Source organism: Delphinapterus leucas, chromosome 13 (genome assembly GCF_059928025.1).
Source record: "Delphinapterus leucas isolate spDelLeu-1000000601 "Yukka" chromosome 13, BTC_Dleu_Yukka2, whole genome shotgun sequence".
NCBI lineage: Eukaryota > Metazoa > Chordata > Mammalia > Artiodactyla > Monodontidae > Delphinapterus > Delphinapterus leucas.
In genome coordinates this window covers 49,178,732-49,205,739 of record NC_143141.1, presented here as the reverse complement: position 1 = coordinate 49,205,739, position 27,008 = coordinate 49,178,732, and the positions used below count along the sequence as shown (strand labels likewise).

At 46.8% G+C, this 27,008-nt stretch overlaps 1 protein-coding gene across 6 annotated transcripts in view; it reads left to right on the top strand.

Annotated features, from left to right (window-relative positions):
- The window catches only part of SPTBN1 (spectrin beta, non-erythrocytic 1), a 196,002-nt gene that overhangs the window by 74,780 nt on the left and 94,214 nt on the right, over positions 1–27,008 (top strand). The window contains exon 1 of one of the 6 annotated variants that reach the window (XM_022597345.2): positions 9,324–9,925. The exons of 4 other annotated variants lie outside the window; for them this stretch is intronic. In XM_022597345.2, the coding sequence (XP_022453053.1) occupies positions 9,817–9,925 (109 nt within the window). In that variant the 5' untranslated portion in view covers positions 9,324–9,816. Of the gene's footprint in view, positions 1–9,323; positions 9,926–23,365; positions 23,400–27,008 lie in introns of those variants that run through there. One more of the 6 variants, XM_089923182.1, reaches the window with a different exon arrangement.

Here is a 27,008-nt window from a genome sequence, read left to right as displayed (position 1 = left end):
TGTGAAGGATTAAGGTATTGGTGGGGGGTGTTACATAAGGTGGAACAGGCCCTGCGGTTTACCATATGGTGTCAGCTACCTCACAGAGCCCTTGCTCTGTTCAGGCTTCTGTTCAGTGTGCAGGCTTCTGAAATGCCTAAGTCGCTTTTGAACAGTTCTGACAGTTTCTACTTAGAGGATACTGGGCTAGGTGTGGAGTGAAGGTTATGTAAGACTTGCATCTGCCCTAAAACAGATCATGATGTATTTCCAAGAGCATTATATCCAGAGGACCCTGGAGGTTTTCTATTTTAGATCTCTTCGTTTTTAGGGAGAGCATTTTGAGAAGCCAAGGGCCGGGCTCTGGGTCAGCAAGGCCAGTCAGTGTCAGAAGCTGAGACTGGAGTCCACTTTTCACTTCTCTTGAGTCTGTAAGGGGTGCATTCTCCATTATTTTAATTAGATAGATAAGACTGGTGCCCAAGAAGAGATAAGCAGTACTCCAAGGCAGCACACAAAAGGTGCCAGACGATGCGGGGCTGACAGTATGGGTATAGGGTTTCTGAAAAGGAGCAATCATTCCAGCTGGGATAATCTGGGAAGCCTTCCTTGAGGAGGGAAGTTTTGAGCTGGGCCTGAAGGATGGGTGGACTCTAGCCGGAGAGGGAGAGGAGAGGGGAGCTTCACGAGCAGAGGTGTGGAGATGAGAAAGCCCGAGACAGGTGGTGGGGATCAGTTTGGCTGGGGCAGAGAGACAGGAAGGAGGAGGGGACGAGGACTGACATTTATTGAGCATGTGTCTGGCGTCAGGCACAGTGTCTGGCCCTTCACCTGCGTCGTCTCAGCATGCTGAGTGGGGGACTGACATCCTGACCAACTGCTCACTTGAGGACGTCACTTTCTCCCCTCCCCATCTGTACTTGGGACCTGTCCTTCTTAGAGTAAAAGTCATTCACACTTTGATCTGGTGGGAAAGTACCTGGTTTCAAATGGGGAGAAAAAGAAAACGGGGAAGGATTGTCAGGTTCTGTAAAGAAGGTCTCTGAGGCCGTTGATAGTATTTCATTCTCCTACTGTAAGCCTGGAGGCTGTCTCCCAGTTAATGGCAGCTGGCGGGCCTCGGCGCTCCTGAGTGACTGGGCTGACCATGAATTATTCAGGGCCTGTACCCAACGAGTGGCTGCCTGGCCAAGCCCTGTGGGAAGGAGGCTGTGCTATATCATTGAGGGATCAGCAGAGGCTCAGGTGCAGAGGATGAAGAAATGACTGCACCCTTAAAATATTTCACGCTTTAACATGCCGGGGCTGCGTGCACTGTTCCATGGCCCTGCAGCTGGGTAATCGGGGCCTGTTTTTCAGAGTGAGAAATCACGTCCCCCACGCGCAATTAATAAGTGCAGTAAGCTACACACTCATGTTAGCATGGCACGTGTTGTCAGGGATTTGGTGAGAAGCCGCATTAAAAGTGCAGATAGGATGGTATGGCAACAGAGAGCATCCGGGTGGAAGGAACCCCACTCTGCTCTGTTTTTTTCTCAGCCAAGGAGAAGAATGCTGTTGTTGATCCATTCAGAGTGGTACTCACACCAGCTCTCACTAACCTCACTTGTCATGCGTTACCACATCTTTGCATTTGTGTGTACATGCCTGTGTGCGTTTGTGTGTCCTGTTTCCTCCTCTGGGCCGAAAGTGCCTGCAGAGAAGAAATCACCTCTTATGACGCTGTGGGTCCCTCAGATGGCCTGAGCTGAGAACACGGTAGGGCTGAGAACTTGTTGGGTGGGTTGGCTTTTGCTCTGTGCAAACCAGGAGCAGCGGGGCCTGTGTCTTGATGATGAGGTTTGCATCCCTCACTCCCTTTTCTTCCTTTCCTCTCCAGGTACCTGTTCAACCTGGCTCTTTTCACCCTTTCTCATTACAGCCAGTCTGTGTTAAGCCCCTGGAAAAGATAACCTGGGTGTGGATACCTGTGGGCAGGGTCCAAAGGCCTATTTTCACAAAGAATAGATTTGTATTTCCTCTTTTCCCATGTCTTTCCCATGAGCCGTGCTACCAGGAAACAGCGTCTTGTCACTGTTCCATCTGCCCCTTTGTAAAACGCTGGCCCGATGGCTCTGAATACCTGTGTGTGTCAGCCTTTTCCCTCCAAGTTGGAGGTGGGGAGCAGAATCAAAACTCCTGGGCAAGAGCAGACCTGGCCCCAACTGCATTCCTCAGATGTTCTTTCCTTTGAACCATTCTACCTGTGTGGAGGAGCCCAGTCTTGGCTGTGGCTGGTGTTATATATTCACAGGCATAGCAACACCTGTTTGCCAAAGGTGGGGCCTCTGGACTGGAGCATTTCTTTTGCCTCTGCGGGGAAGCTTTGCATGTGCAGATAACAGATGAGATAAGAATGCAGGATAAGGTTTGGCTGGGGTAGAAGATTCAATAAACTGCATTCCTTCCTTCCCCCGGGACCTTGGGTGCTTGTTAGTGAGTGTAACTTGCCATTTTTTCTCCTTCTCAGCAGAGATGTCAGTGTTTTGTATTCAGTTCTGCTGTGACCAGTGGAACAAGAAACAGGAAAAGGATATGAATAAAAATTAGATTTGCCCCCGTATTTCAGCCATAAAACTATATGATTTTGTGGTAGGGGTGAGTGTGTGTGTGTGTGTGTGTGTGTGTGTGTGTGTGTGTGTAAAGAGAGAGAGATCCATTTGTCCAACCATCCATCCATCCATATCCTCCAAGGCACAGAGATAGCAATTGTGGATGGAAAATACCTTTAGCCTTCCCTTTAATCTTTGTTCTACTTACTCTGAGTCCCAAAGTATCAAATCTGATAGCCCCACCTCAAACAAACATTGGCCTCTCTAAAAACATAGGCCTTTTATAACTTGTTTCATAGTGAGTATTGTGTTCTTGCTATCTCTGAGATATTACTACTTTTATGACTATAAAATACGATTTTGAATTTGCCTTTCCCAGTGCATAATGGGGTGAGTTACAGAGAGGGAATGGGGTTTGTGAGTACTTCCCAGGTGGAGGACTGGTCTTGCTATTCCGAACTGTCCTTGTCCCAAAATCCAAAGGGGCTCCCAGCCTGAGGACAGTGGTTCCACGTGGAACCTATAACACCCTCCAGCTGGTAGCCTCCTTGGGGAAGAGGTGGGGCAGAATTCGTTTTTGAGATTTCCTCTACGAGAAGTTTAAAGACTAGTAATCATAGCTGCTATGATGGTGCTAAGATCTTTCTAAACATTTAAGTCAATTATAGAAAAAATCTTTGAGGTTGGTCGCATTACTGGGCCAGTGTTTCAGGCTCAGAATCACAAAGTTTTCTAGAAAGTGGCAGAGCCAGCTTCCTAGATTCCAAGTCTGTTTTGTAACCACCTTTCCTCCTCTAGCTTTGCATTTCCAAACCCTGACCCAGACACTCAGTGGGCAGTGCTCTAGGGGAAAATATGGGGGTGGTCTCAGCCCTGATCTAGGAGTCCTGTGGGTTGTGAGGGGAGGGGAAGTGCTGCCGACTGCTTCCAGCCACCCAGGCCGTAGGCCCTGAGAACGGAGACATTCTGGAGAGCTTGGCAGGCACAGAAATGCCAGTGTCACAGATGTGTCTGCCAGTGGGACATTGTGAAAATTGTTCTTTGGGGTGGGAAAAGGAGGTTTCAGGGAATTTCTTGTTTTCTGGTTTTGGCTGGATTTCGTGGTTGTATGCTTGGCTGGTTGGTTGGGTTTTCTGGTAAATGGGGCCGTTTCCATTGAAAAAGGGATGGGTTCTAAGAGAAGATGCATCCTGAGGCAGGCTTTGGGGAGTAAGGCCAGCAGTAACTAGGCAGTTATCGGGTGGGAGGCTCTCCAGGCATTATGTATAGTAGAAGTAGAAGGAGAATGATCACATTTAAGGTTCAAGACTGGGGGAGGTGGGCAGGAGGCTCCTGGAGGAGGGAATGGGTGGGCCAGAGAGGGAAGACAAGGAAAACTGGGGAGACGAGACAGAAAGATAGTATAAGTTTCAGCTGCAGGGAGCATGAACGCAGCAGTATGGTTTGGAGCCCGCTTGTCTATTTGGCCACATGGGTGGAAGAGGATTATTTTAGTAGTAGTATTTTGGTTTCCTATAAAGAAAGGCTCAGGAGAAATTGGCTGTGGTCGTCCAACTGTCAAGGGATTTGACCACGATGAACACGAAAGGCAGATGTGGAAACAGCAGTAGAAAGCGGCAGAGAATTTGGCAAGATAGTTTGTATGTGAAACCTTGTTGTTTCACTCCCTGTTCCTACCACTTCCTTCCCAGCTCTTTGGGTTGGCTTGTCAAGTCCTTGAATGTGTACAAATCCCATCGCATCTTAGCATTTTGGCCACCCTCTCCCAGACATTTCAGTCTTGCTAATGTTCAGATGTTCAGGAAATGAACACCCCACGGTTTACCCTTTCAAGCTTGCTGTAATGCAGGAAAAGCAATCTTTTTTTCTTTTGACCTCCCAGACTACATAAAGCCTCTTGGAACAAACAGAGGTTTAATCTCACTCCCTTAGTGTTCCCCTTCACGTGCTACATGCTAAATCATACAGAATCTTAGTTACAGGTCCACCAAGTATGACAAAAGGAATAAGACAAGACCAGACAAAACCCATTCACAACAAGGGAACCCTCCACGTAGCAACTTCTGTGTGAACCAGCAGAGAACGTGCCTGATCCTGACCCAAACTCAGTGTTGTCTAGGTTCGTGTGGAGGCTTGCTTGGGTTTTAGGTTTACCTTGATACCATTTATCGAGTCTTAGGGTTTTTCTGAAAAGCGTAGACACCATTAGTAAGCTGATAGTATACTCTGAGTACGTAGGAGAAACATCGCTAGACCGGTAGGTCTGCCGTCCAGGTGTGTCTCTGCCGCAGCAGCTATGCGGCCCTGGGCAAGACACTGTATCTCTCTGAACCTCTGTTGCCTTGTCTGCAAAATGGACACAATACCTACCTCACTTGAGAAAATGTATATGAAAGCTACAGGGTGCTGTAATAATGTGATGTTGTTATTGTGGCCATTCAGTTTATGTGGAGATGAACTCAAATCACTCATACATTTAGAACCAGAAGGAGTTTTTATGACCATAAATTCCAACCTGTTTGATTTGTGGGGGAGGATTGCAAGGCCCAGGGAGGTAAGGCACCTGTGCAGTTACTTAGCTCCTTGGTGGCCCTCAGGAGTTGGGGTGAGCCTGAGAACCTGACTGTGGTCTTGAGTCTTTCCACCACACCACAGCACTTCTGATTTGTGCTGTCTACAGATAACCATAGCAACCTGGCTTTACCTTTCTGGCATCACAAGGACAGCAGATACATGTTACTTGGGCTTCAGTTGCTTCAGTCCCATAGCTGACTTGACCAGTCCGTCGTGGCCATCTTTCATTACACCTTGGAATCATTTTCTATTTTTTGGGGACTGTGTCGTGCGGCTTGTGGAATCTTAGTTCCCTGACCAGGGATTGAACCCGGCGCCCTTGTTAGTGAGAGCACCAAGTCCTGCCCACTGGATTGCCAGGGAATTCTCACGCCTTGGAATCTTGATGCAGCTTGAAGGCAAGCACAGCCACTTAGCAGGGTTGGCCACGTGTGTTGATATCCGACATGGCAGGGTCTGTTTCTGGGGGAAGCTTGAGTGTTGAGCATTCTGAGCCCCGCCCCCCGCATTAATGTTCCCATTCACACGCTGCGTGTTTCTGTCATAGGTGTCTTCAGGATTCTCTTTCTCAGATCACTAGAAATAAAACTGACTCGGACCCCTGGCCTCTTGCTTTATTGAGTTAGAGCTGGGCAAGCTCCTTTAAATTCCTCCTTTCCTCCTCAGCACGTCTCTGTCCTTGCCCGCCTGCCTCTGAAGGTTAGTGGGCCTCCTCTTGGCTGAGGCTGCCTGTGCCAGCCACACCGGTGAGCCATTGCCCACCGGCCTTTTCCTGCCCGTGCCACCTCAGGGCTGAAGCCTGTGCGCGGAGGACATGCCGGCTCGGCCCGCCCCAAGAACCCTTCCCTGGTCCTGTAGCTCCCTTCCCTCATCTGGCCTTCACCACCTCTACCTTCTTGTCCTCCATCTTCTGTTTTCTCATTCTCCAACTCCCTGTGACATCACTTGAGCTTGTATTATCCCCGTGACCTCCTAATTCACACACTGGATCACCTGTTCTCTGATTGTTCTCTGTTCCCTGTTCTTTCTGCAGCACGTGCTGCCATCCGGCTACCACCTTCCCTCCTTGACTATCTCTCCCCTCTCTTGAACTTTCATTCTATGAATCCCTTGGTGTCTCCACTGTTGTTTCTCCTTCCTCCCAGATGCTGGCCTTCCCCAGGGCTCTCTGCTCGGCCGCTTGCCTCCTACATCCCTTCCTAGGCTTCAGCCCACTGCAGTCTCAACTCTCAGTCTGTGCACGGGCTGTATCTTCAGCCTTGAGCTCTGTTTCCACGTCCCTGACTGCTTCTGGACATGTCACCCTGTGGAGTTGCAGCTTGTCTGGAAGAAAATGTTCATTCCCCCCCTGTACCCTACAGCCGGCTCTAAAAACCCCAGAGTCTGAAGCTCACCCCTAGCCTTTGAACCTCCCAAAGACTTTGAAGTCCCACAGGACTTGAATTGGTTACCAAAGTCCTATGGATTAACTCTTGCATCATCCCATTCCTTTCTGCTCCTATTGCCGTACCCTGACTAGCCCTTTGACCTGGACAACTGCAGTGACCACCTTGCTGCCTTTAATGTCTCTCTCCTTTCAACCCATTCTAATCTACCACTGCCAGATTAATCGTCCCTAGAGCCCAACCCAGAACCCGTCCTCCTCTGGCTCTAAAATCTCCAGTGGTTCCAAGCCTGCCTCTCTTGGCTTTCCTCCCGCCCGACCCTAGTTCCTTACGTTTCAGTCAAACGGTAGCACCCGCTGGTGCTGTTCTCCCGACAGTCCAGTTGGTGCCTTTATTTGGGCTACTTTCCCCCAACGAGGAGAAGAGCTTCCCCCTCATCTCAGACTGTTGATAGTCTACCTGTGCTTCAAGGTCTGGTCAAATGCCACTCCCTCCTGGGGTGGTTCTTCCTGCCTTCCTGTGCAGCTCCCCTACCTACTCCTCACTCTGTTCTGGTTTTGGACTATTGGCGTATCTGTCCCATCTCCTTTGGCTACCATCTCTCCCAGTTATCTTTGACTCCTCCAAAACACCAGGCAGTGTGCCCTGCGTACAGTTGGCATCCAGGAAATACTGCGTGGAATAAAGCATGAGCGCTCTGGCCGTCCTTTACCTCCTCCCGCTGCTGAGGTGGAGGTTGGTCACGTGAGCCATTAGGGTTGGGTCCTCTTCTTCCCTGGCCCCATCACAACACAGCATTCCCACGTCTCACCCCCTGCCCCTGTGGGGTTATTAAACCCTTTCCTAGCCTCAAAACCTTTCTTTCTAATATTTACATGTGTCCACTTCACCTGGCTTGTTCTAAGTGTGCTCTTGAGTATCCAACGTGGCTACACGAGCCCCAGCCTCTCCCTCCATCACATTGCATGTAACCTGGTGAATTAGAAAGCTTATTTTACCTACTTCCCTGTACCAGAGGGAACTGAGAGGGAGACTAAGAGTGGTGACTCATACTCTGTTCACTCAGTGGCTTAAAGATTAAAAATGTGTTGTAAATTGTCAAGCACTTTGCAGTCTCATTTTGTGTGCCCATAGCTAGACACTTAGAGACTTACCATATCACCAGTATATTTAATAGTGAAGAGGGGCCCGTTAAAAAGATCTCAAATGAGAAAATTCTCCATTCTCCTCTTTGTAGCCTTGATGTGATACGTGGGGGAAAAATCAAGAAGAGGTGCATTTTGCAAAACATACTTCTAATTTTGAATAGTATGACCATTTTTAGGGCATTTTCACATCATCCCCTCAGTAATCTTGTAGGTAGGCATGAATTATCCCTGTCTGACAGCAGAGGTTTAGAAAGAATCCGGGGTTTCTTCTAAGGTCGTAAGTGATTAAGAGGCTTGGCCAGGACTAGAAACCCAGGTCTTGGGAATCCTAGTCAAGTGCTTCTTCCAAGACCCTGCATTTTGCCACCTTGCTGTCCGTGTTTTGAATTGCAGTAGAGGGGCTTTAGAAAGTGCTTTACTACATCTTGGATGTGGAGAAATATCTTCGAATCCTGGGCCTGGCTTTAGAAAGCTCAAGGTTGACACTGGATGCATTAAAAACCCAGCGGTGTGGATGGAAGGAATGGGGTTGTTCCGAGTTGAGCAGTTAGCTAGACTCTGAGTTTGTTTTAACTTTAGCCCTGAACAGGATGCAGTTGCTTGAATTACAAGTGCCCTGGGGACTAAAGTAAACCTGTGGTGGAGGCCCATCTCTTCAGGGCAGATTGGAATCCCTTAGGAATGAAATTACCTTCTTCAGTGAGTATGGCTGCAAGGCTACACACTTGAAACGCTAAATTTGTAATTTGTTGTCTGCCTGTAGTTACTGAGAAAGGGGATGGGTGGGTAACTAGGGTCAGTTATTTCCCAAGAACACATTTTGATCACTGTTATTGTCTATGTAGAGGATTTTGTTTTTGGTTGAGACTGGTGGGAGAAGTTAGGGAGGAGAGTTTTAAATTTTTGAAGAACTCATAAGTTTAAAGGCTTTGTTTTACAAATCACAGGAGGATTTCAGGGTGATTTCTTTTATCTCCTCATTGGTTCCTGAAGTCATCCAGGTCAGGGATCCTGGAGGTGTTTACCTGTGTACCTTTCTCCCACAATGCCTTGCAAGTCGGTGCTCCCGTAAAGCTTGCATTGAGTTACTGTTATAGGGCCGGTGTTATCCCGGAAAACCTCCGCTTAACGTCTCGTACTGGCAGCTGCAGGTCGGCTGAGAATATCCTTACGTGAGCCTGAACTTACACGCTCCCCCCCGCCCCCCTCGCTGTGGCCTTGCCCAACGCCCAGGGGGACTTTTACTTTGACCCGCTGGCACGGCCGGGCCGCCTCCGCGTGGTCGGTGCCCGCGCGGTGAGGACGCTGAGCGCCCAGGTGCGCGGCCCGCATGGCTGCGTGAGCTCCTGAAGCTAAATAGTGGAGGAGCCGCCCCGGCCGGGGACCTGCGGGGCGCCTTACCCTACCGGGCCGCCTCCTTTTCATGAGATAGTAATCGGAGACTTTTCCGTTACGTGAGGCTCTCAACAAAAGATTGTAATTCCAGCAGCTTTGTTTGGGAAGGTACCACCGCGGCAGGCGCGTCCTGGGCCCGACCCGGGGGTCGGCGGCCCCGCGGCGGCCGGTGGGTGGGGGCCGCGGCCGGCCGGCCTCCCCCGCGCCCCTTGTGGTACAGCCTGCGTTTCCTCTACAATGCAGTTATGCTAATAAGGTGACATCACCGCCCAGCGCACGGCGAGTGGCTCCTGATTAAATTACAAACCGGCGGCCGCCAAGGGCAGCCGGGAGGAGGTGTGTGCGCTGTGCCCGCGAGCTCCCGGGCTCGGCGACCGAGGCGTGTTTAGGATTGGCCATATTTTTAAAAAATTTTAAGTAGGACTTGCGCCTCCCTCCCTCCGCCCTCCCGCCCCTCCTCGGTAATTTATTTCAAGCCTAGAGCCAAGGGCCACAAAAGGAAGGAAAACCACAAGGAATTAGATGCGTGAGTGGCCGGGCTAAGGTGGACTCTCCTGCGGCCAACTTCCTATCAGATCTGCCTGCTGGACTTTCACACCGGGATGGGGCTTGCCTAAGGTCCAGCCCTTTTAGCCGGGGCCGGGAGCCAAGCGTTGCGGAAGCTGCTGCGTGTTGGATGGGGGTAGGAGGGGGCTGGAGCGGGATTTCCACCGTGCAGCCCGCCGGGGCGTTACGCTGGGCATAATGGAATTGCAGAGGACGGCTAGCATCTCCGGGCCGCTGTCGCCGGCTTACACGGGGCAGGTGCCTTACAACTACAACCAGCTGGAAGGGAGATTCAAGCAGCTACAAGGTAAACTCCCGTCTCAAAGGCCGGGCCTGCCCGGGGGCCGTGCTGCCTCCAGTGGTTCTGAGGGTTTGTTTGTGCCATATGGTACGTGACCCTAATGAAGACCGGCGGCCGCGCGCCCGGCCCCAAAGCCTCTGGTTGGCTGCGAGCACCCCATTCACTACTTAAAGGAGACAGTTTCTCACTCTTCACTCCAGAAAAGCCACCATTTGGAGTCTCTATCTCCAGTTTCCCTTGGGCTCTCTTGGTTGTCAGGTATCTGCTGCCCACTGCACACACAATTTCTTTCTTTTTAGCTGTCTTTGCATTTTAGTAGATCAATGATAATAGACCTATTAGTATGCAAGTATTTGATTCCGGGTCGCCTCCGTCTCCCAGCACCCAGCCTTTTACCTCTGGGAAGCCTAAAGGTGTAAAGTGCACTGCTGGACACCCTGTAGAACAATAGCAAAGGGAAGGAGGGAGTGGTCTTTTTGTTCCTAAGCCTTGGGTAAATTACAGTTTTGATTCTGAAGCTTAGTTTTAACCCTTTTGATGTATTGTGTTGGGATAGAGCCTTGCCATCAATTTAGTGAGCTATGTAATTTATAATGAAAACCAGTTATTGTCATTCCAGTGCTATTGGGTTAGATTAGTTGGATCAATTACAGGTTTCTTGGAGTCTATATTAATCTCAAACAGTTGAACGAATCTAATATTTTTATGGAGAGCAGTGTGTGGGGTGATGGGCCTGCAGCCTGCGGCCGAAGTGGCCCCTGCAGCCCCCTTCCCTTGGCTGTCCCTGCCCAGCCAGCAAGCCTGGCCGGTGGTGTCTTGGAGCTTATACATGAAAAAGGATTTGTAACTGAAAACAGAACTCCTTCCGTTAGGAAGCCCCTGGAATCGGTAATAGGCTGGGAATGATTCTAGTGCTGTGAAAAAGTAGCCTTTGCAGACGGTGTATGTTTCTTATTTTAACTCTTCTTGGTGCCGCAAATGTGGATCCTGGGAGGAGGAGGAGGAAGGAAGGAAGCAGCTCAGTCTTAGAATGTTTTCACTGGGGAGACGGGGAGGCTATATTTCATTCACAGGTTTATTTGTCTTGTGAAATAGTTGACAGTAATGACACTTTTCTGGAAAACAAGAGGCAGAACAGGACATGATTTTAAACATTTGCTAGGCTGTGCTGCATTCCTCGGGCAGTTAGCTAAGAGGAAGCTCCATTCTCTCTAGGGAATGGTTGTGTGTCTTTGCTTCATCCCTCTTGAGCTCTTCGAAGGTAGAATTTGCTTTTTTGGAAAACTTAGCAGGGGCCAGAGCTGGTGGCGGGGTGGGGACTTGAAGATGGTAAATAGAGGAGTGGGGTGTGTCCATTATCTTCTGGGTGTGTGGTCAAAGGCCCACAGTTTGAGGTTTGAGGTTCTGAGAATTCAGAATGCACCTCTTCTTCAAATGACCCAGGCTCCTCACTTCATTGTATCATACTGCCAAGGAGAAAGCACCAAGGAGGATCCTTGATCTGAAAACCTATTACTGAGGTCCAGTCAGCCCCCTCCTGTAGTCTCAGAAGAAATGAAAACCAAGGAGAAAATACCAGAAGGTGTGGGGAGCAGTGTGCCCACAGGCCCACCCATAACAAAAGGCTGTTACTCTGAAAGGTTTGAGGACGGTTGTAAAACTGCTCACTGAGGAGGGTGGAGCTTACACACAGGAAACGTCTTAAACTGTCCTCTCTGGAAAAGTAAAATTTAAATTAAAAAAAAATCACCGCGTGCCTTTGATATTTTACCTCGTGTTTCCCAAGGAAATTCCTTCAAAAGGGGTGAGCTCCACATTTTGTGTGGTGATTCTTTTGAATGACCTTTGTCCCCTAATTTAGTTGCAGATAACTTTCTTATTTCTAAATATTGCGGTTTAGAAGTTGCACAAGTTTAGTGTTGGTATTTCTTCTATAACAGAAAACCACCCGTGTTGGGGAACTGAGCCAGGGTGAATTAACTCTCAAGTATGGTGGATCCCAGGAGAATTACAAACAGTTGGCATCATCCTTAGTTACACATGGAATTGATTGCATTTTTAAAAACTTGAGGAATATTTTTGATAAAACCTTTTCCCATCCCCACCTACCCCCGACCCCCGTCCGGTATTTGTTACTTACTGTTTAGTATTTGTAGTGCTTCCAGTCATCACATCTTTGATAACATATAGATTCTGTCTGCTGATTTAATTTCGTACATGCCTACTAAGCTGCCTTTTTTCTCTTTTTAATCCTTCCTAGTACTTACAACCCAATACTGGCAAACGACACCTCTGAATCTGTATCGATTTTTTTTTTAGTGCCTCTAATATGAACGTATTTGTTTAGCGTCCACACCTTAGAGTCTGAGAGTGCTGTGATTTTGTAGGAGATATTTCTGCAGTTTTCTTGGTTTCAAATATTTTCACCCTGGATCCTAAAAATCTCAGGAGGGGGCGGAGTTTTAATGTTCTAGCTAAGGGAAATACAATGTTAAAGTGAGTCTGGTCTTTTAGATAAAATAGTTTATAGAGATTTATCAGTAAGTAAATAAGTGTGATTAGAAACAAAACCTCACTGAGGGGCTTGAGGGGCTTAAGGGGCCGAGGTGCAGCGTGATGTCTTTCACACTGATGCTCCTGGTGTAAGAGGTAGGACCTTCCACCTCTGATGGCTCCAGACATTAACCACTGACGCCCAGCACACACCTGACAGGCACACACCTGACAGGCATATCCACTTCGCGCTCGAGATCTCTTTCGAATTTCACCTGCAAGATTAAGTTACCACCTTCCTCAGAATCTGTTCGTGTATCTTACACAGTTAGATTTGTTGTTTTGTTTTTCTTTTTTAAATAAGAGAGGACTGCTGAAACACAACAAAACTCAACCTCACATGTTTTTTAAAAATGTGCTTGTAGTAACAGAGAAGTTCATGATGATACCTTTTCTCCAGTTTCACCTCAGCCAGCTCCACCCCTTATCAGACGGTACTCCTGCCCCTCCTCTACTCAGAGGCTGTTGCGCCTGCCTCTTGCGTAAATTAAATTCCAGGCTCCTTAGCCTGGCATTCAGGACCCTCCCCCAAATGGCCCCAGACACGAAATTCCTATTCCAGCTCTTTACGTTCCAACCAAATAAATCTTCCAGGTGGGCAGGCCTGCAGCTCCTCATGAAACCCAGCCCTGCGTTTTTCCTTCATTGTCTACCTCATGCCTCAAAGGCTCTGCCCTTCCATTTCACCAATAGAAATCCTTCCTACAATTTTTTTTTTTTTTGCGGTACGCGGGCCTCTCACTGTTGTGGCCTCTCCCGTTGCGGAGCACAGGCTCCCGACGTGCAGGCTCAGCGGCCATGGCTCACGGGCCCAGCCGCTCCGCGGCATGTGGGATCTTCCCGGACCGGGGCACGAACCCGTGTCCCCTGCATCGGCAGGCAGACTCTCAACCACTGCGCCACCAGGGAAGCCCCCAACAGTTTTTTTTAAGACTGTGCTTACATTCCATTATTCCAGAAAGCTTCTCCTTGTCTCCTCCGTTGGGTAGTGGGAAAAAGATTTCATGGAGTGCTCACCATGCACCAAACGTGTTAGTGGGAGCTTTGTCTATATCTCATCTTGTGGTCATAGCACACTTAGATTTTTTTTTAATTGAAGTATAATTGATGTACAATATATGTTACAGGTGTACAATATAGTGATTCACAGTTTCAAAGGTTATACTCCATTTATAACTACTATAAAATATTGGCTTATTTCCTGTGTTTTACAGTACATCCTTGTAGCTTATTTTACATATAGTAGTTTGTACCTCTTAATCCCTTGCCCCTATATTGCCCCCCCCACCAACCGAGGTTTTAAAGATGAAAAGGTAGAGAGTCAAATAGCTTGTTTCAGGTCCCAGGCACTGTGTTGAGCTCAGGCTGAACATTGTTGTTCTCGAACTTTCTCCTCCAAGACTTCTAGATATTAATATTATTTTATTTCTGCAAAAAAGAGAGAGAAGGTGACCTTGTGAAATGCCAGCCCCAACCTGCTTCTCTCTTCTTCCTACCTGCCCCCTCACAGCACTGATTCTATCAGTTCTGGCAGTGGAGTTATAATGAAGACAGAATCTAGTTGAAATACACCAACAAGAACTTTCTCTGCCTTCTTTGCAGCCTGACCCTGACATCCAGCACCTGGTGTTTCTGGAGAAGGTGCTTTCTCTTAGCTGTTCTGGCTCAGTTCTGGAATCATGGAGTCACCTGTCTTCATTGGGACATAGAAGGAGACTAAAGATTTGCAGGCTGTGGGAATGTGTTACACTCAAGTTTATTACGTGCTCTCTCAGGGTTGCCTCCTTGAATTTCTTCATTTTTTTGGTTTTGATTTCTAAACTGTTAGGGAAAGAATTTTGCTGGTTTTATACCCACAGTTCATGGGAAAAATGCATTCTTAAGTGTTTAAAAAGAACTTTCCAGTTTGTTATGGTACCTAGATGTTTGCCTTGTGTAATTTCCTAAACCACAGAGAGAGAAGATTGCTGGGTTTACACCTGCTTGTCATGAAGAAAACTTTAAGTTCTTAGATATAAAGTAATAGCCTTCAAATATTTCCCACTGTGGCAGTCAAAAGAGTTGGTGACAAATGATAACCCTGGTTTTCTTGGGGTGGCCAAGATTTATAAGAACATTTTCTGGGTTCTGGTCTGGATACCTGCCAATGCTGTACTATGATACTATAGATTTTTCTAAGCGCAGATAACTTTGTGGGATACGTCACCAATTAAAAAAAAAACTCTTTTCACCAGTTTACCACAGTTTCAGCTCAAAATTTAGAACTTCCAAGCAGATTTGTGAATTAGAATCTTTTTTGAGTGATGTACTACTATTAATTATTATTATTAATATTTATAACACTTAACTTGAATACGTACCATCTTGCTTAATTAACTACATGAGATTATTCAGAGTACCCAGCGTGGGAGCCAGTACTCAGTAGGTTCTAAATAAGTGGGCATTTCCTTAGTACTAATAATAATCCTGTGGAGTATTCTCTTCCTTTTTATAAAGAAATAGATCATTGGATTAAGATCAACCAGTATGAGGCTACCTCTCCAGAATCCAGGTTTTCTGACTCCAAACTTGATCTTCTCCTATAGGACCACAAAGTGTAGGTTAGGTGTGAGCCATAATACCCATTACCCAGATATCATGAATACATTCTGGCGGCATGGAAAATTAACGAGCGCAGAACTGCTCAGATTTCTGGACATGTGGTGCCCTCAGTTTTTGGTGGTCTAGGAACACCGACAGTCAAGGGAACACTGATTCTTTTAGCTTAAGTCCAATGTTTGACTGGGATGACTGTAAAAAGGACTCTTGGAGACCAGTTAGGAAGAAGAGAAGGGAGATAGTTACTCCGTTTGAGGAAAAGATGCCACTTACGGTAGTGAAAGAATGGGACTCTAAACCGTCCTGGCTACTGAGGAAGCTTTCTAGATGATTGTGTTCCCAATTTTCATCTCTTCTCATGCCTTGGGCCTAGAAAGGGGTCTGTTCACAGCCCCACTGCTGCCTCCTCTGTGTTAGTCTCTCTCCGTGGTTTCCTAATGCCCCCTCCCCCGCATGCAGCTGCCCCAGCCTCCGTAAATGCAGGCTCTGATAAGAGATCTCCCTGCAAAAACTTGGGATTTGACTCCAGCTGACCTGCCCACCTCCAGCTCCTGCTATTCCTTACTGCAAGGTACTCATGAGTCCCTAAACCTACCCTGCATTTTCCTGCTCTCCTGGTTTCTTCCCCCTGGGAATTATTTCTTGTGTCAGGATCTTTTTTTTTTTTTTTTTTTTTTGAGGTTCAGTTCAGATGCCACTTAATTCAAGGGAGAGGTGATCAGAATCTCTGCTTGGATTCTTTTCCTTTAAGATTTAAAGTTTAAGCCCTTGGTCAATCTCCTGTGATTTTCACATCCTGCCTTTGGTTAGAGTTTGAGTATCTGCCTCTCTGCTTTCCTTACATTTCACAAAGTCTGGGAGCATAAAGACAAAAGTCTCATACAGCCTGGCTTACCCATAGAAGTCACTAAGTATTTATTAAGGAGTAAATGAATGAAGTAGTATTATGGAATACTTTGTTTCAGTGGTTCTCAGAATGAGGTTCCTAGACCAGTAGCAGCATCCTGACCTGGGAACTTGCTCTAAGTGTAAATTCTCGGGCTCTGCTTCTGACCTACTGAATCAGAAACTCTCCGGGTGAGGCCTAGTCATAGGTTTTTAACTAGCATGCCTGGTGACTGTGATGTACACTCAAGTTTGAGAAACGCTCCCTTATTGGATCGTTTGTACCCTCTTTGCAGTTTGGGGGTGGGAGGATTTGGGAAGGACAGATTGCATGAATTGCTCCCAGGTAGGAGCAGATATTGTATCTGATTTCTTACTGAAGAATGAAGAGTTAGGGAAAAGTATGTTTTAGAACAAAATTGTGTAGTAGTGGAAAAGGTATTTAGCCAGTCAGGAATGAGCTCTACCCTGCTAAACTAGAGGAGCCATTTAACATCTGCAGGCCTCAGCCAACTCCTGACTGCCAAATGGGGCCAGTCATCTGTCAGAGCTTCAAGTTTCCAGTGAACGAGAGCTTCACAGCCATTCATCGGTTCCTACTGGAATCATACTTGTGCATATTATCAAAAATACGCCAGGTAGATCCCAGCCATTTTTAGATCTTAGTGCCTTTTCTCCCTTCTGCCTGCCAAGTTTCTATCAACTCTTAGAAGCCCTAGCCATGAAAAACTAATGACAGGGGGAAATAAATGATGGGGGCGTCGTAAAGCCTTTCTCTGACTTCAGTATTCTTTGCTTGATTGGCTTGCTTAAAAATCTGGCAGTTGTTTGTATATCATGGGTGCAAAGGACTTGGCATTCAAAAGCTCAGTAGTTGGTTACCAATCTAGGCTATTTTAAAGCAAGAAGACTCCTAAGAAATAAAATGATAAAAGTGCTTTAAGCAGTATAGGACATGCTTTCTTGTCCTCTTTGTTTATTAACACGTATTTATTGGTCGCCTGCTTTTCAGTAAGCAGGCTGTCCTCTGGTTAGGAAGTGTATGAGGAAGCGTGGCTCCGCTATGCTGCCGAGCTGACTGATGAGTAGAAGCAAGTGGAGAAATAAACTTGTTCCAGGTGGGGACCCAGGTAGGGGAATTGAAGCAGGGCCAGGGTGGCCGGAGCTTAGAGTCCAGAGTGAGGAAGTGTTGGTAGGAGGGGTACTACAAGAGAGAGTAAGCAAAGGCCAGAGGATGCACAGTCCTGTAAATCAAGTTAAGGAGTTGGGAAGGCAGTGGGAGGCTACTGAAGGATTTTAAGTATGGGAGTGACTTGTTCTGATTTTTTTCTCCTTAAGGAAAGGCCAGTCTTGTTCCTGAGTATAATGATTGTTTTGGAAGGTGGGTGCTGGTCAAGAGAAGAGGCAGGAGACCACTTAGGAGGCTGTCGCATTTGTTGTGATGAAAAACAGAAACAGCATAAGCTCCTTGAATTCGGAACTGCAAGGTACTTAGAAGCTTATTACTCAGTGTGGTCTGTAGATGACCTGGGAGTTTGTTAGAAATGCAGAATCTCAGGCTCGCCCCGAACCCACTAAGTCATAACTTCCTTTTAGCCAGATCCCCAAGTGGTTTGTATGCACAGACAAGTCTAAGAAGTGCTGCCTTGGAAATAATCTCTGCCTGCTCCCCTACCCCTCGAGCCGAGAAGGAAATAGTCCTAAAGAGGCTCTGACCTTTCTGAGGTTTAACGTTTGTGTTTCATATAGAGTCTGCTTTAAAGGAAGGAGGGGTGTGTGTGTGTGTGTGTGTGTGTGTGTGTGTGTGTGTGTGTGTGTGTGTGTTAAGTAAACTGGATCATTTTAACTGTAAAAATAATATAGTATCCAAATGAATAATAGTTAAAGAAAGTTTAGCGTTACCCTAGGAGATTACAGGGCTTTAAAGCATGTTTGGTTAATTCCTAGCTTTATAAATCTTTGTAGAGTTTGGCTAGGATTCTTTTACTTGCTAATCCTGCAGTTCTAGAAATTTGTGAAGTTAAAAAAACACAGTTTCTTTTCATCTATCCATTTGGTATTAATGGAGAATTACAAAAATAGTCTGGGCTACTTTCTCTTAAGTTCTTCCAGAATTTCAACATGGTGTCCTGGGAAGTAGAGGCTTATTAAGTCCATACTTGCTTCATGACTTAAACCTTTGATATACTTTTAAACTATTTTTTAAAGCAAAAATATCCCCTCCTCCCCACACTCCATCTTACTAAAATGATCCTAATTAAATGAATGTTGGTGTTCTTGCAGTTGGTTAGACTTTAGTCCGGTTTCATATGTATCAAACTTACCCAGCAAGTGCCTTCAGGTTTTGGTGTTAAAGCTGGATTTGAAATACATTAAGTATCTGTTACTTGATAAGCGCTCATTTCCTGTGAGTCTGCAGGTGAAGCTTTAAAATTACTGGTTATTGATTAGGTAGGGGAGAAAAAGCACCTGCTGAAACTTGTTGGCCAGAATTTTTTGCCCCTTAGAAGAAAGAAAAGGGGTGGGGAGATAAGTGACTTCTGTTCTGACTGGCATCAGTCCAGAACCTTTCTGACAGGGGAAGGGGTGTGGGTAATGAAAGCAGTAGTATTCAGATGGTGTTCTTTCAAAGGCAAGGTTGAAGGTTATTAATGGACAAGAATTAAATTTCTAGCTGTTCTTTGTATTACTCCAACATTTTTTATATTTATTATTTCACAGCCGTATCAGGTCATCTCCAGAATAAATAAAAATGAAAGAATAATTCATGTAAAATCCCGCAGTCCCCACAAATCTTAACTCTCTGATAGTTCTTGTTTATATACAGTTTAACAGTGTTATAGTCATTATATAGATTCAGTTTTGTCTTGGCATGTTGTTTTTATTTTTCACTTAACGTTATATGACAAACATTTCACATGTGGTTATTTTCTGTGCCTCTTGTCAAATGGCTTTCCAGATCCGGGCAATTTATTTACCAACCTGAACCTGCTGTCTCTTCTGTGGGATGGGGGTAATACAACTTCTGTGTAATAAGATTGTTGGAAGAGTAAGCGAGATTCTCCGTGGAAATTGTTCCGGCGCACGGTGGGCCCTCAGTAGTCAACAGCAGCCTTTATTATTACAGGTCCTGGTTAAAAGGCAAAGCAGTACCCTGCGGCGGCAAGTCTTTTGAACTTGAGTTGAATGCCTCAACCGCGCCCCCGCCCCCGAAACCTGTTCTGGGTGTGGCTTCCTTCAGCATGTGTAGAAGAGCGTTGAGTTTGCCTGAAAATGCACCCAGCCGAAAACACCCCCTTTTATGTTGCCCTTTAGAAAGTACACAGGGTTGGCAGCAGTCACTTGAGCCTGGTGACTTTTGATGTTGGTTGAGGACACAGTGGTGGTGCCTCTCCCAAGTTCACAAAAAGCGTGCGGAGCACTTAGTGCTGCAGCCACAGCGTCCAGCACGTCCTCAGAAGAGACTACTGTAGCCAGACTCACATTAGCTGCCCTCTGTAGAATGCCTCTACTGTGTTTGCTTTTGAAAGGCCTCTCTTAGCCTTTCTCTCTCTCTCTCTCCCCCAACCTTGTTTTCAAGAGGCACAGGACCTTTGAGTAGCAAATCCAGTAATCACACACGGTAGCATGGAGACACAGGCTGGCCTATATTCGGTCTCACAAAGGCCTTGTGAACGATCTGGCCTTAAAGTCTTTTTTTAATGCTTAAATGATGCAGGTGGAGAGTTAATCTGAGGATCACTGAGGCACGCTCCATTCATGAAGAATGTGAGCAAAACATAAAACGCCCGGAGGCTCTGTTCTTCTCTGGTGGCAAGGAGATTACATAGGCTGTGTCATTATTTGGGTGAATTTTATCCCCCCGCTGAGAGTGCAGTTGTGTTGGAATTTTGAAGTGAGAGCTGTGGGTTTAAGCACGACTAGTTGCAGGAGTGGTGTGTGTGTGTGTGTGTGTGTGTGTGTGTGTGTGTTGCCTGAAATCCTTATACAAACCATAGACATTATTTTGGCCACACTGACAAGCAAATGGTGGTTATCCCTTGGAATGTGGCCTTGGCATTTTGAATTAGGTTTGTTTTTTAAAGAGAAACTTTGAAGGTCTGGTTTAAAGTGGATAGAGCCTTTGAAAATCTGCCTAGTCTGTTTGAACTGTTAAATGCCAGTGAGTTTCTGTAGATTGCTAGCTTGATTGTATAGTAGTTGAGAGGTGAATACAAGTCTAGTGCATAGTGTGTTTCTGGTGCTTGAAAACGGTGCCCTGATTTCTATTGAGGAAGACATGTATTCCCACAGAGGTTTAAACGACTTGCTATCAAAAAAACTCAGTCTTGCAGTGGTAGAGGGAGATTGTGTATTATCTGCGAACAACTGCCAAGCAGATGAAATCCCAGCTGCACAGGGTTTGTGGTGGAGAGTGGGTGGCAGTGACCAGGGGAGCAGGGAAGCAGCAGGCGGTCGTGAGAAGGGCTGTATTCAGAATTAGGATATTTTATCTCTCATTTTAGAAACTCAACGGTGGTGGAAAGTTCATGGGCTGTGGATTCATATAAGCCAGCATTCAAATCCTGGCTCCACCATTGACCTCACTGAGCCCCATTTTCTTCATCTGTACAAACTGGGAAGAATAAATAGCCCTTGGGGGGTGGTTGGGAAGCTTAAATTCGTATATTGTATAAATAGGGTGACCAACTCATCCTGGTTTGACAGAGACTTCCCCAGTTTAGCACTGGTTGTCCCACATCCAGGGAATCTCCCAGATTCTAGGAGAGAGAGAATCTCTCTTAGAGTACCAGGCAAGCTGGGCGCTAGGTCACTCTAATTATATATGAAAGCACCTGTTACTGTGTGTAGAGGACGGAGATGATGTCTGTATGTGTTAGTTCACCCCTGCATTCCTTCCTAGTGCTTGGCACATAAATAAATGTCTCATAAATAAAGGAGTGTATGAATGAATGAGTAAAGTAGTGAAGGCAGTAGTAACACATACAGAGTTGTTTTAAGGTGACTTAGCGCCTCTTCTTCCCTGTTGACTCTCATTCCCTGAGAAGAGGTGGCCTCACCAGCCACATGGTAAATAATGTGCTGAATGAAAGAATGAATCACTCATGATAATGATTTTGGCTCTATGATGTGGCTAAACTATAACTTCAGGAAGAGCTTATCTGAGTCTGTCTCCTTTTTTGATAACATGAAATTTTGATAGGACCCTAGGGACCTCCCTCATGTAGTCCCTGTACCCTACAGGGCACTGGGGAATTGACTTCACTTTGGTGGAAAGGAGAGGAGAGGGGAGCCCACGGCATTACGGTACTTGCAGAGAGAGGAACCGGTCCTTGGAAGTCAATTAGGCACCGGGTTGTCTCTTCATTTTTGTTGCTTTTCTTTTTCCTTTGAGTGGGTGGGCAAGAGTAGTTGGACCAGGAGAAAAGTTTAAGGGTGACACTAGGACATAGCAAAAGAGGTAAACGTGTACCCCGTGAAACTGCAATCCATTCTTCTAGGTGTGGTGGCCATTCAGAGCTTTATATTGTGTGGCTGTGAATAAAATGAATGAGATTTCTCTAATGTGAATGTGCCTTTACTCAGGGTGATGCCTCATGAGTAATGCTTTTCTGGAAGCCAGGCAGTTAATGATACTCTGAGCAAATAAAGGCACAGCCTCAGAAGTTTAGATACCAGCTAAATGTGCAAGCTTGGTCTTTTAAACTGAAGAAACAGCCATGGAGAAAACTAATTTTGGCCCAAGAACTACTACTTACCAGCCCTCAGTGCCTTACAGTCTCCAACCCCAACACCCGCCCCGCCCCGCCCGCCCCCCCCTCCCCAGCTTTAAAAAAATCTTTGGGTTTCCTCTGCAAATGTATATGATTTCAGTTTTGAGACGGGAGGTTATTTTTTCACTTGAAACACAAGGAAACAGTTTTTTAAAGTCATACTCATTCCGCAGTGGGCTTGACTGTAGCTGGACTTGACTAGGAGTTCTTGGCCACAGAACCACATGCACTGTTTATCAGGGTAGTAAATTCTGATGGCTTTTGGGGAAGGGAGAGGGTTGGAGTTGAGCGAGGGGCACTAGAGCTGGGCCAGATCTGGCGCTGGCTGTCTCTGTGAGGGTTTGCCCCTGGCGTGCTGGGGGGTCAGATGGGAGGGCGGACCCAGATGTTCATCTCAGCCATTGTCATCCAGGGATTCTGAAATGACCTCTCTTACCTCGTTTTCCTACGAGCTCATAATTGTCTGCACACAGAAATTGCGTCCTGGGTCCTGGCTCCCTCTTTGTTTGATCAGGAGCCGCTCTTCTGCTCAGTGCTTTTTTGGGAGAGTAAAGCGAGGCCCAGGTCATTCTGTGATGCAGCAGTTGATTTGGGACCTTCTGTCTTTGTTCCCCCTCCCCCAGTGGGAATTCACACTGTAACTCATCTTCTAAGGTTCCCTGCCTTAAAAACCCACCAACAAAACTCCTATTGGAGTAGGAGCCCTGATGATTGGAATAATGAATGGTGTTACTCAACCCCTGTTGAACATTCTGCCTGACGGAGGGCCTCTGTCTGTAGCTCTTTGCTAGGCACTGGGATACAGTTTCTTTTCCTGCCTCAAGAAGCTCACAAACAAATCGAGACACAGGAAAACAGTTTTTGTAATAGGATTTGGATGGGTATATATGAGGCGGGGGGCTGTTTTATACACCTGCACAGTGAAGAACGCCGGCCCTCGCCTCTCTTCCTGGTTTGCGGTGACAGTCGGTTACATCATAATTCGTGAAAGCCCTATGAAAAATACAAATTCATGATCGATTCTAAGAAGTTTTTGTTGGGGAAACAAATGGCGAGGCTGTCCTTGTGCTCAGGTACACTCAGCTGGTATGGTGTTCACTGAGGAAGGAAGCAGAGACCTTTCAATAACAATAGCCAACATTTATTCTTCACTACCCGACTCTGTGCCATTTATTAGATGCATTACCTCACTGCATACTCGGGAGAATGCTAGAGATGGGCACAGATCTGTTTACAGACGAGGAAACTAAGCCTTGGAGAGATGAAGCAACTTGCTCAGTGGCAGGCGGCTGGTAAGCGGTGGGCCGGGCCTGGCAGTCGCGCCTGGCTGTGTGTTCACCGAGCCCTACTCCACTCTGCCTCTCCTAGATGCTTATCTTCCTGGGAGGACCTAGGTGTGGCTGGGTGTGGAGGGAGCAGTTGGACCACATCTGCTAGCAGCAGCCTGCGCAGTGTCTTGTCTGCTTTGAAGCATCTGCCTCAGCCCTAGCTCCTCAGAAAGCGTCCTCCTCTCTGGGGGTGAGATTTATGATGTGGTTTCCTTCCTCCTCCCTCTGGAGGTCAGCTCTTCTCCCCCAGGGTCAGAAAGCCCCTCGGTTGCTGGTAGCCGGCCCTGCTGGAGTCGCTGCCTGCCCTGTGTTCAGGGTAGGTCATGCTTGTGTCACCACGCGGTAAGCCCGGGGGGGGGGGGGGGGGGGGGCGGTGCTGTGAGGGCCGGATCAATGCGGTCTGGTTTGGAATTGCAGGTCACACCCTTTCCACCACACTGCTCATGAAGCTACTGATGCCTGTGTGTAAAAGTGAAACCACAAGCTGCTTTCTCTTGCCCTGAGCGTAACTTTTAAAAAAGTTTTTGTGGGCTTTCCAGCCTGAGCTCTAGGTATAAGTCAGGTACCTTCACCTACATATGATTTATCCACTCAGTAGCCCTGTGAGGTAGGTGGTATAACGTCTGCTCTGTGGATTGAGAAACCTGAGGATCAGAAAGGTGAAGTAAGGTGGCAAGGTTCTTAGCCAGCATGTGACAAACTGGGTGACTTTGTGAAACTCTGCAGCAGGGAGGGGCCTTTTTCAACACTTCTTTGAACTTAGAGCATGTGCTTTTTCTAAATAGGTGGAGGCACATAGCAAGGCATATAGTGTACGTGTCTGTCAGCACATGTGTGGATGGCGTTGATTTTAATTTTTGTTTTAAATTTTGTTTAAAACGTGTATTTAATTATTTTTATTTGACATCTAGCCAAATTCACAGGTGTTTAAAAGTGTACCATCTAGGGACTTCCCTGGTGATGCAGTGGTTAAGAGTCTGCCTGGCAATGCAGAGGACACAGGTTCAAGCCCTGGTCTAGGAAGATCCCACATGCCGCGGAGCAACTAAGCCCGTGAGCCACAACTACTGACTGAGCCTGCGCGCCTAGAGCCCGTGCTCCACAACAAAGAGAAGCCACCGCAATGAGAAGCCCGTGCACCACAAGGAAGAGTGGATCCCACTCGCCACAACTAGAGAAAGCCCGTGTGCAGCAACAAAAACCCAACACAGCCAAAAATAAATGTTAATTAATTAAAAAAAAAAAGTGTACCATCTAACCTAGCAACAAATTGAATACACGGCTTGAAAATGGAAGGCTCACCAATAGGTTTCTCACGTGTCACTTTCTGATAAGACTGTTGGTATTGCTGAGTAAATCCTTCCATTAAAAACAATGCAATCTGCTTATTTGCTTATCTTTGATATTGCAAGGGGCATAATATTGTGGGGATGGGTAACGTATCTGCATATCTTAAAGGACAGAGCAGACGTTCACCCACATGTAGATACAGTGTTTGGTAAATGCAGTTAGGCTATTTGGGGGATGTTGAGCCATGTAATAGCCTAAATTCAGGTGATTTTGAGCCTTGGCATATCAGGATCCTTTTGAACGTAGTTAACAGACATGGATATAGATCCACTGCTAATACTGTGAGGGCGCTGGATCCCAAATTGTTGGAGATATGAAATACCTGCAGCCAAGCATCTCTTTTTTTTTTTGCTGTACGCGGGCCTCTCACTGCTGTGGCCTCTCCCGTTGTGGAGCACAGGCTCTGGACGCGCAGGCTCAGCAGCCGTGGCTCACGGGCCCAGCCGCTCCGCGGCATGTGGGATCTTCTCGGACCGGGGCACGAACCCGTGTTCCCTGCATCGGCAGGCGGACTCTCAGCCACTGTGCCACCAGGGAAGCCCCGAGCATCTCTTGATGCAGTGATGTGGTGGTGACTCAGTGACAGCCAGACTGCTCGGCTTCTAGGTACCAACGACTCATTTGAACCTGCCCTCAAGCCTCTGAACCAAAAGGAGAGGGAAAATGTGCTTACCTACATTTGGAAAACTGGGTCCCAACACACCTCTGCTTAGGCCGTCATGAAAACCTTGTCTTTTTTCCTTTATCCTGGGTGAGACAGAAATTAACCTGTAGCACAAAAGAAACATGTTTGGGTGGGTGCTTAGGGCAGCCTCCAGAATCTGCTTCAGTTTAGGTTATGGCAGCAGAGTTAGAGGGAAAGGTGGGTACGGTGATGGTCTGTGTTAATTCCTGTCATCACCCAGATCTGTCTCTTATTTCTGCTGCTTCCATGGCTCAAGTAATGACTTAAAGCTACAGCGTTGATGGGAGGTGTACGTAGGCCCAATTTCTTCACTGTTGGTTCTAGTTTCTTCACTTTGGTGATAAATATTGTTATCTAGAACTTGTCTTCAAAACTCAACTATCGAGGGACTTCCCTGGTGGCGCAGTGGTTAAGAATCCACCTACCTGCCAGTGCAGGGGACATGGGTTCGAGCCACGGTCCGGGAAGATCCCACATGCCGTGGAGCAGCTAAGCCCATGCACCACAACTACTGAGCCTGTGCTCTAGAGCCCGTGAGCCTCAACTACTGAGCCCGTGCGCCACAACTACTGAAGCCCGCATGCCTAGAGCCCGTGCTCCGCAACAAGACAAGCCAGCACAATGAGAAGCCCGCGCACCACAACGAAGAGTAGCCCCCGCTTGCTGAAACTAGAGAAAGCCCATGCGCAGCAATGCAGACTCAACGCAACCAAAAATAAATAAAATAAATTTTTAAAAACTCAGCTGTCAAAAAATCTGGAAGTCAGTTGCTTATAATATGCTGTAGTTGATTTCCCAGTTCATATTGGCTGTTGGACTAGAATAGCCTGCACCTCCTCAGTAATGAAGAATAAGTGCTGTGGGTGAAGGCAGGGTATGTTTTTAGAATACCTTCATAGCTCTAAGATCTCTAAAGGAGCCATCAAATGTGTCCACCCATGCAGTCGTTCAACAAGCACAGGTGAGCAAGTTGCAATGCTAATAAGCACATCAGAAACACAGAGGTGTAACAGGCAGCCACTGTCTGAAGTTACATTCTAAGAGAGAATACTAGGTAGAAAGTGGCAGGCGTTCTAAGACATGCACATAACATTCCTGGGTTGTGGGATGTGAGAGAGGCTTTTTGGAGGAGTTGACATTTGAGCTGCAACTTTTAAGTGTGACCAGGATTAGGTAATGAGATGGTGGGTGCCTGGGGGTGGGGATGGGATATGACCAGAGGGGGCTGCAGAACCGTGAGGGACGCTGGGGGAACGGCTAGACTTTGGCTAGGATATGATGTATATTTTTTCCCTTCCATTTCAATTATTAACGCTTATTATTATTAGTTGGGGTTTCTGTTAGCCGGCATTCAGCTAGTGTTGGCATAGGTACAGGGAATCAGGTGCTTAGCAGCTGACGTTGGTGAAATGACCTTGCACAAGCAACTTGTATATCACTTCTGTTACCTGTTATGAAGGGTTGTTAGATCATCATTGGTTGCAGATTTAAGGACCTCTTCAAATAAATGCATGGAGGGTACTACTGGCCATCTTTGGTAACTTTCATTTCACCAAACGCTTCTGTGAGATTCTGTTGGGTAGATGCCCACTGCTAAAAAAAAAAAAAAATGGCTCCTCTGTTCCCTGGGCTCACAGAACCAGTCCTGCGGTGGAACTAACAGGCTAGCAAGGAGAGGGAAAGCAAAAGAGAAGCATGTCCTCATGCAAACGGAGAAGGAAAGTAGGTCCCTCCTTAAACTCTAGCCTAGAAGTGGTAGTGGCTGTAATAGTAATACAGCTAAAGCTTCTTGATACTTAACCCTGGGCCAGTGCTGTTCTAATGCTCCTCACAGCATCCCTGTGAAATAAGAATTATTTCCATTGTGGAGGTGAGGAAACTGAGGTACAAGGGATGCTTTGCCCAAGAACACATAG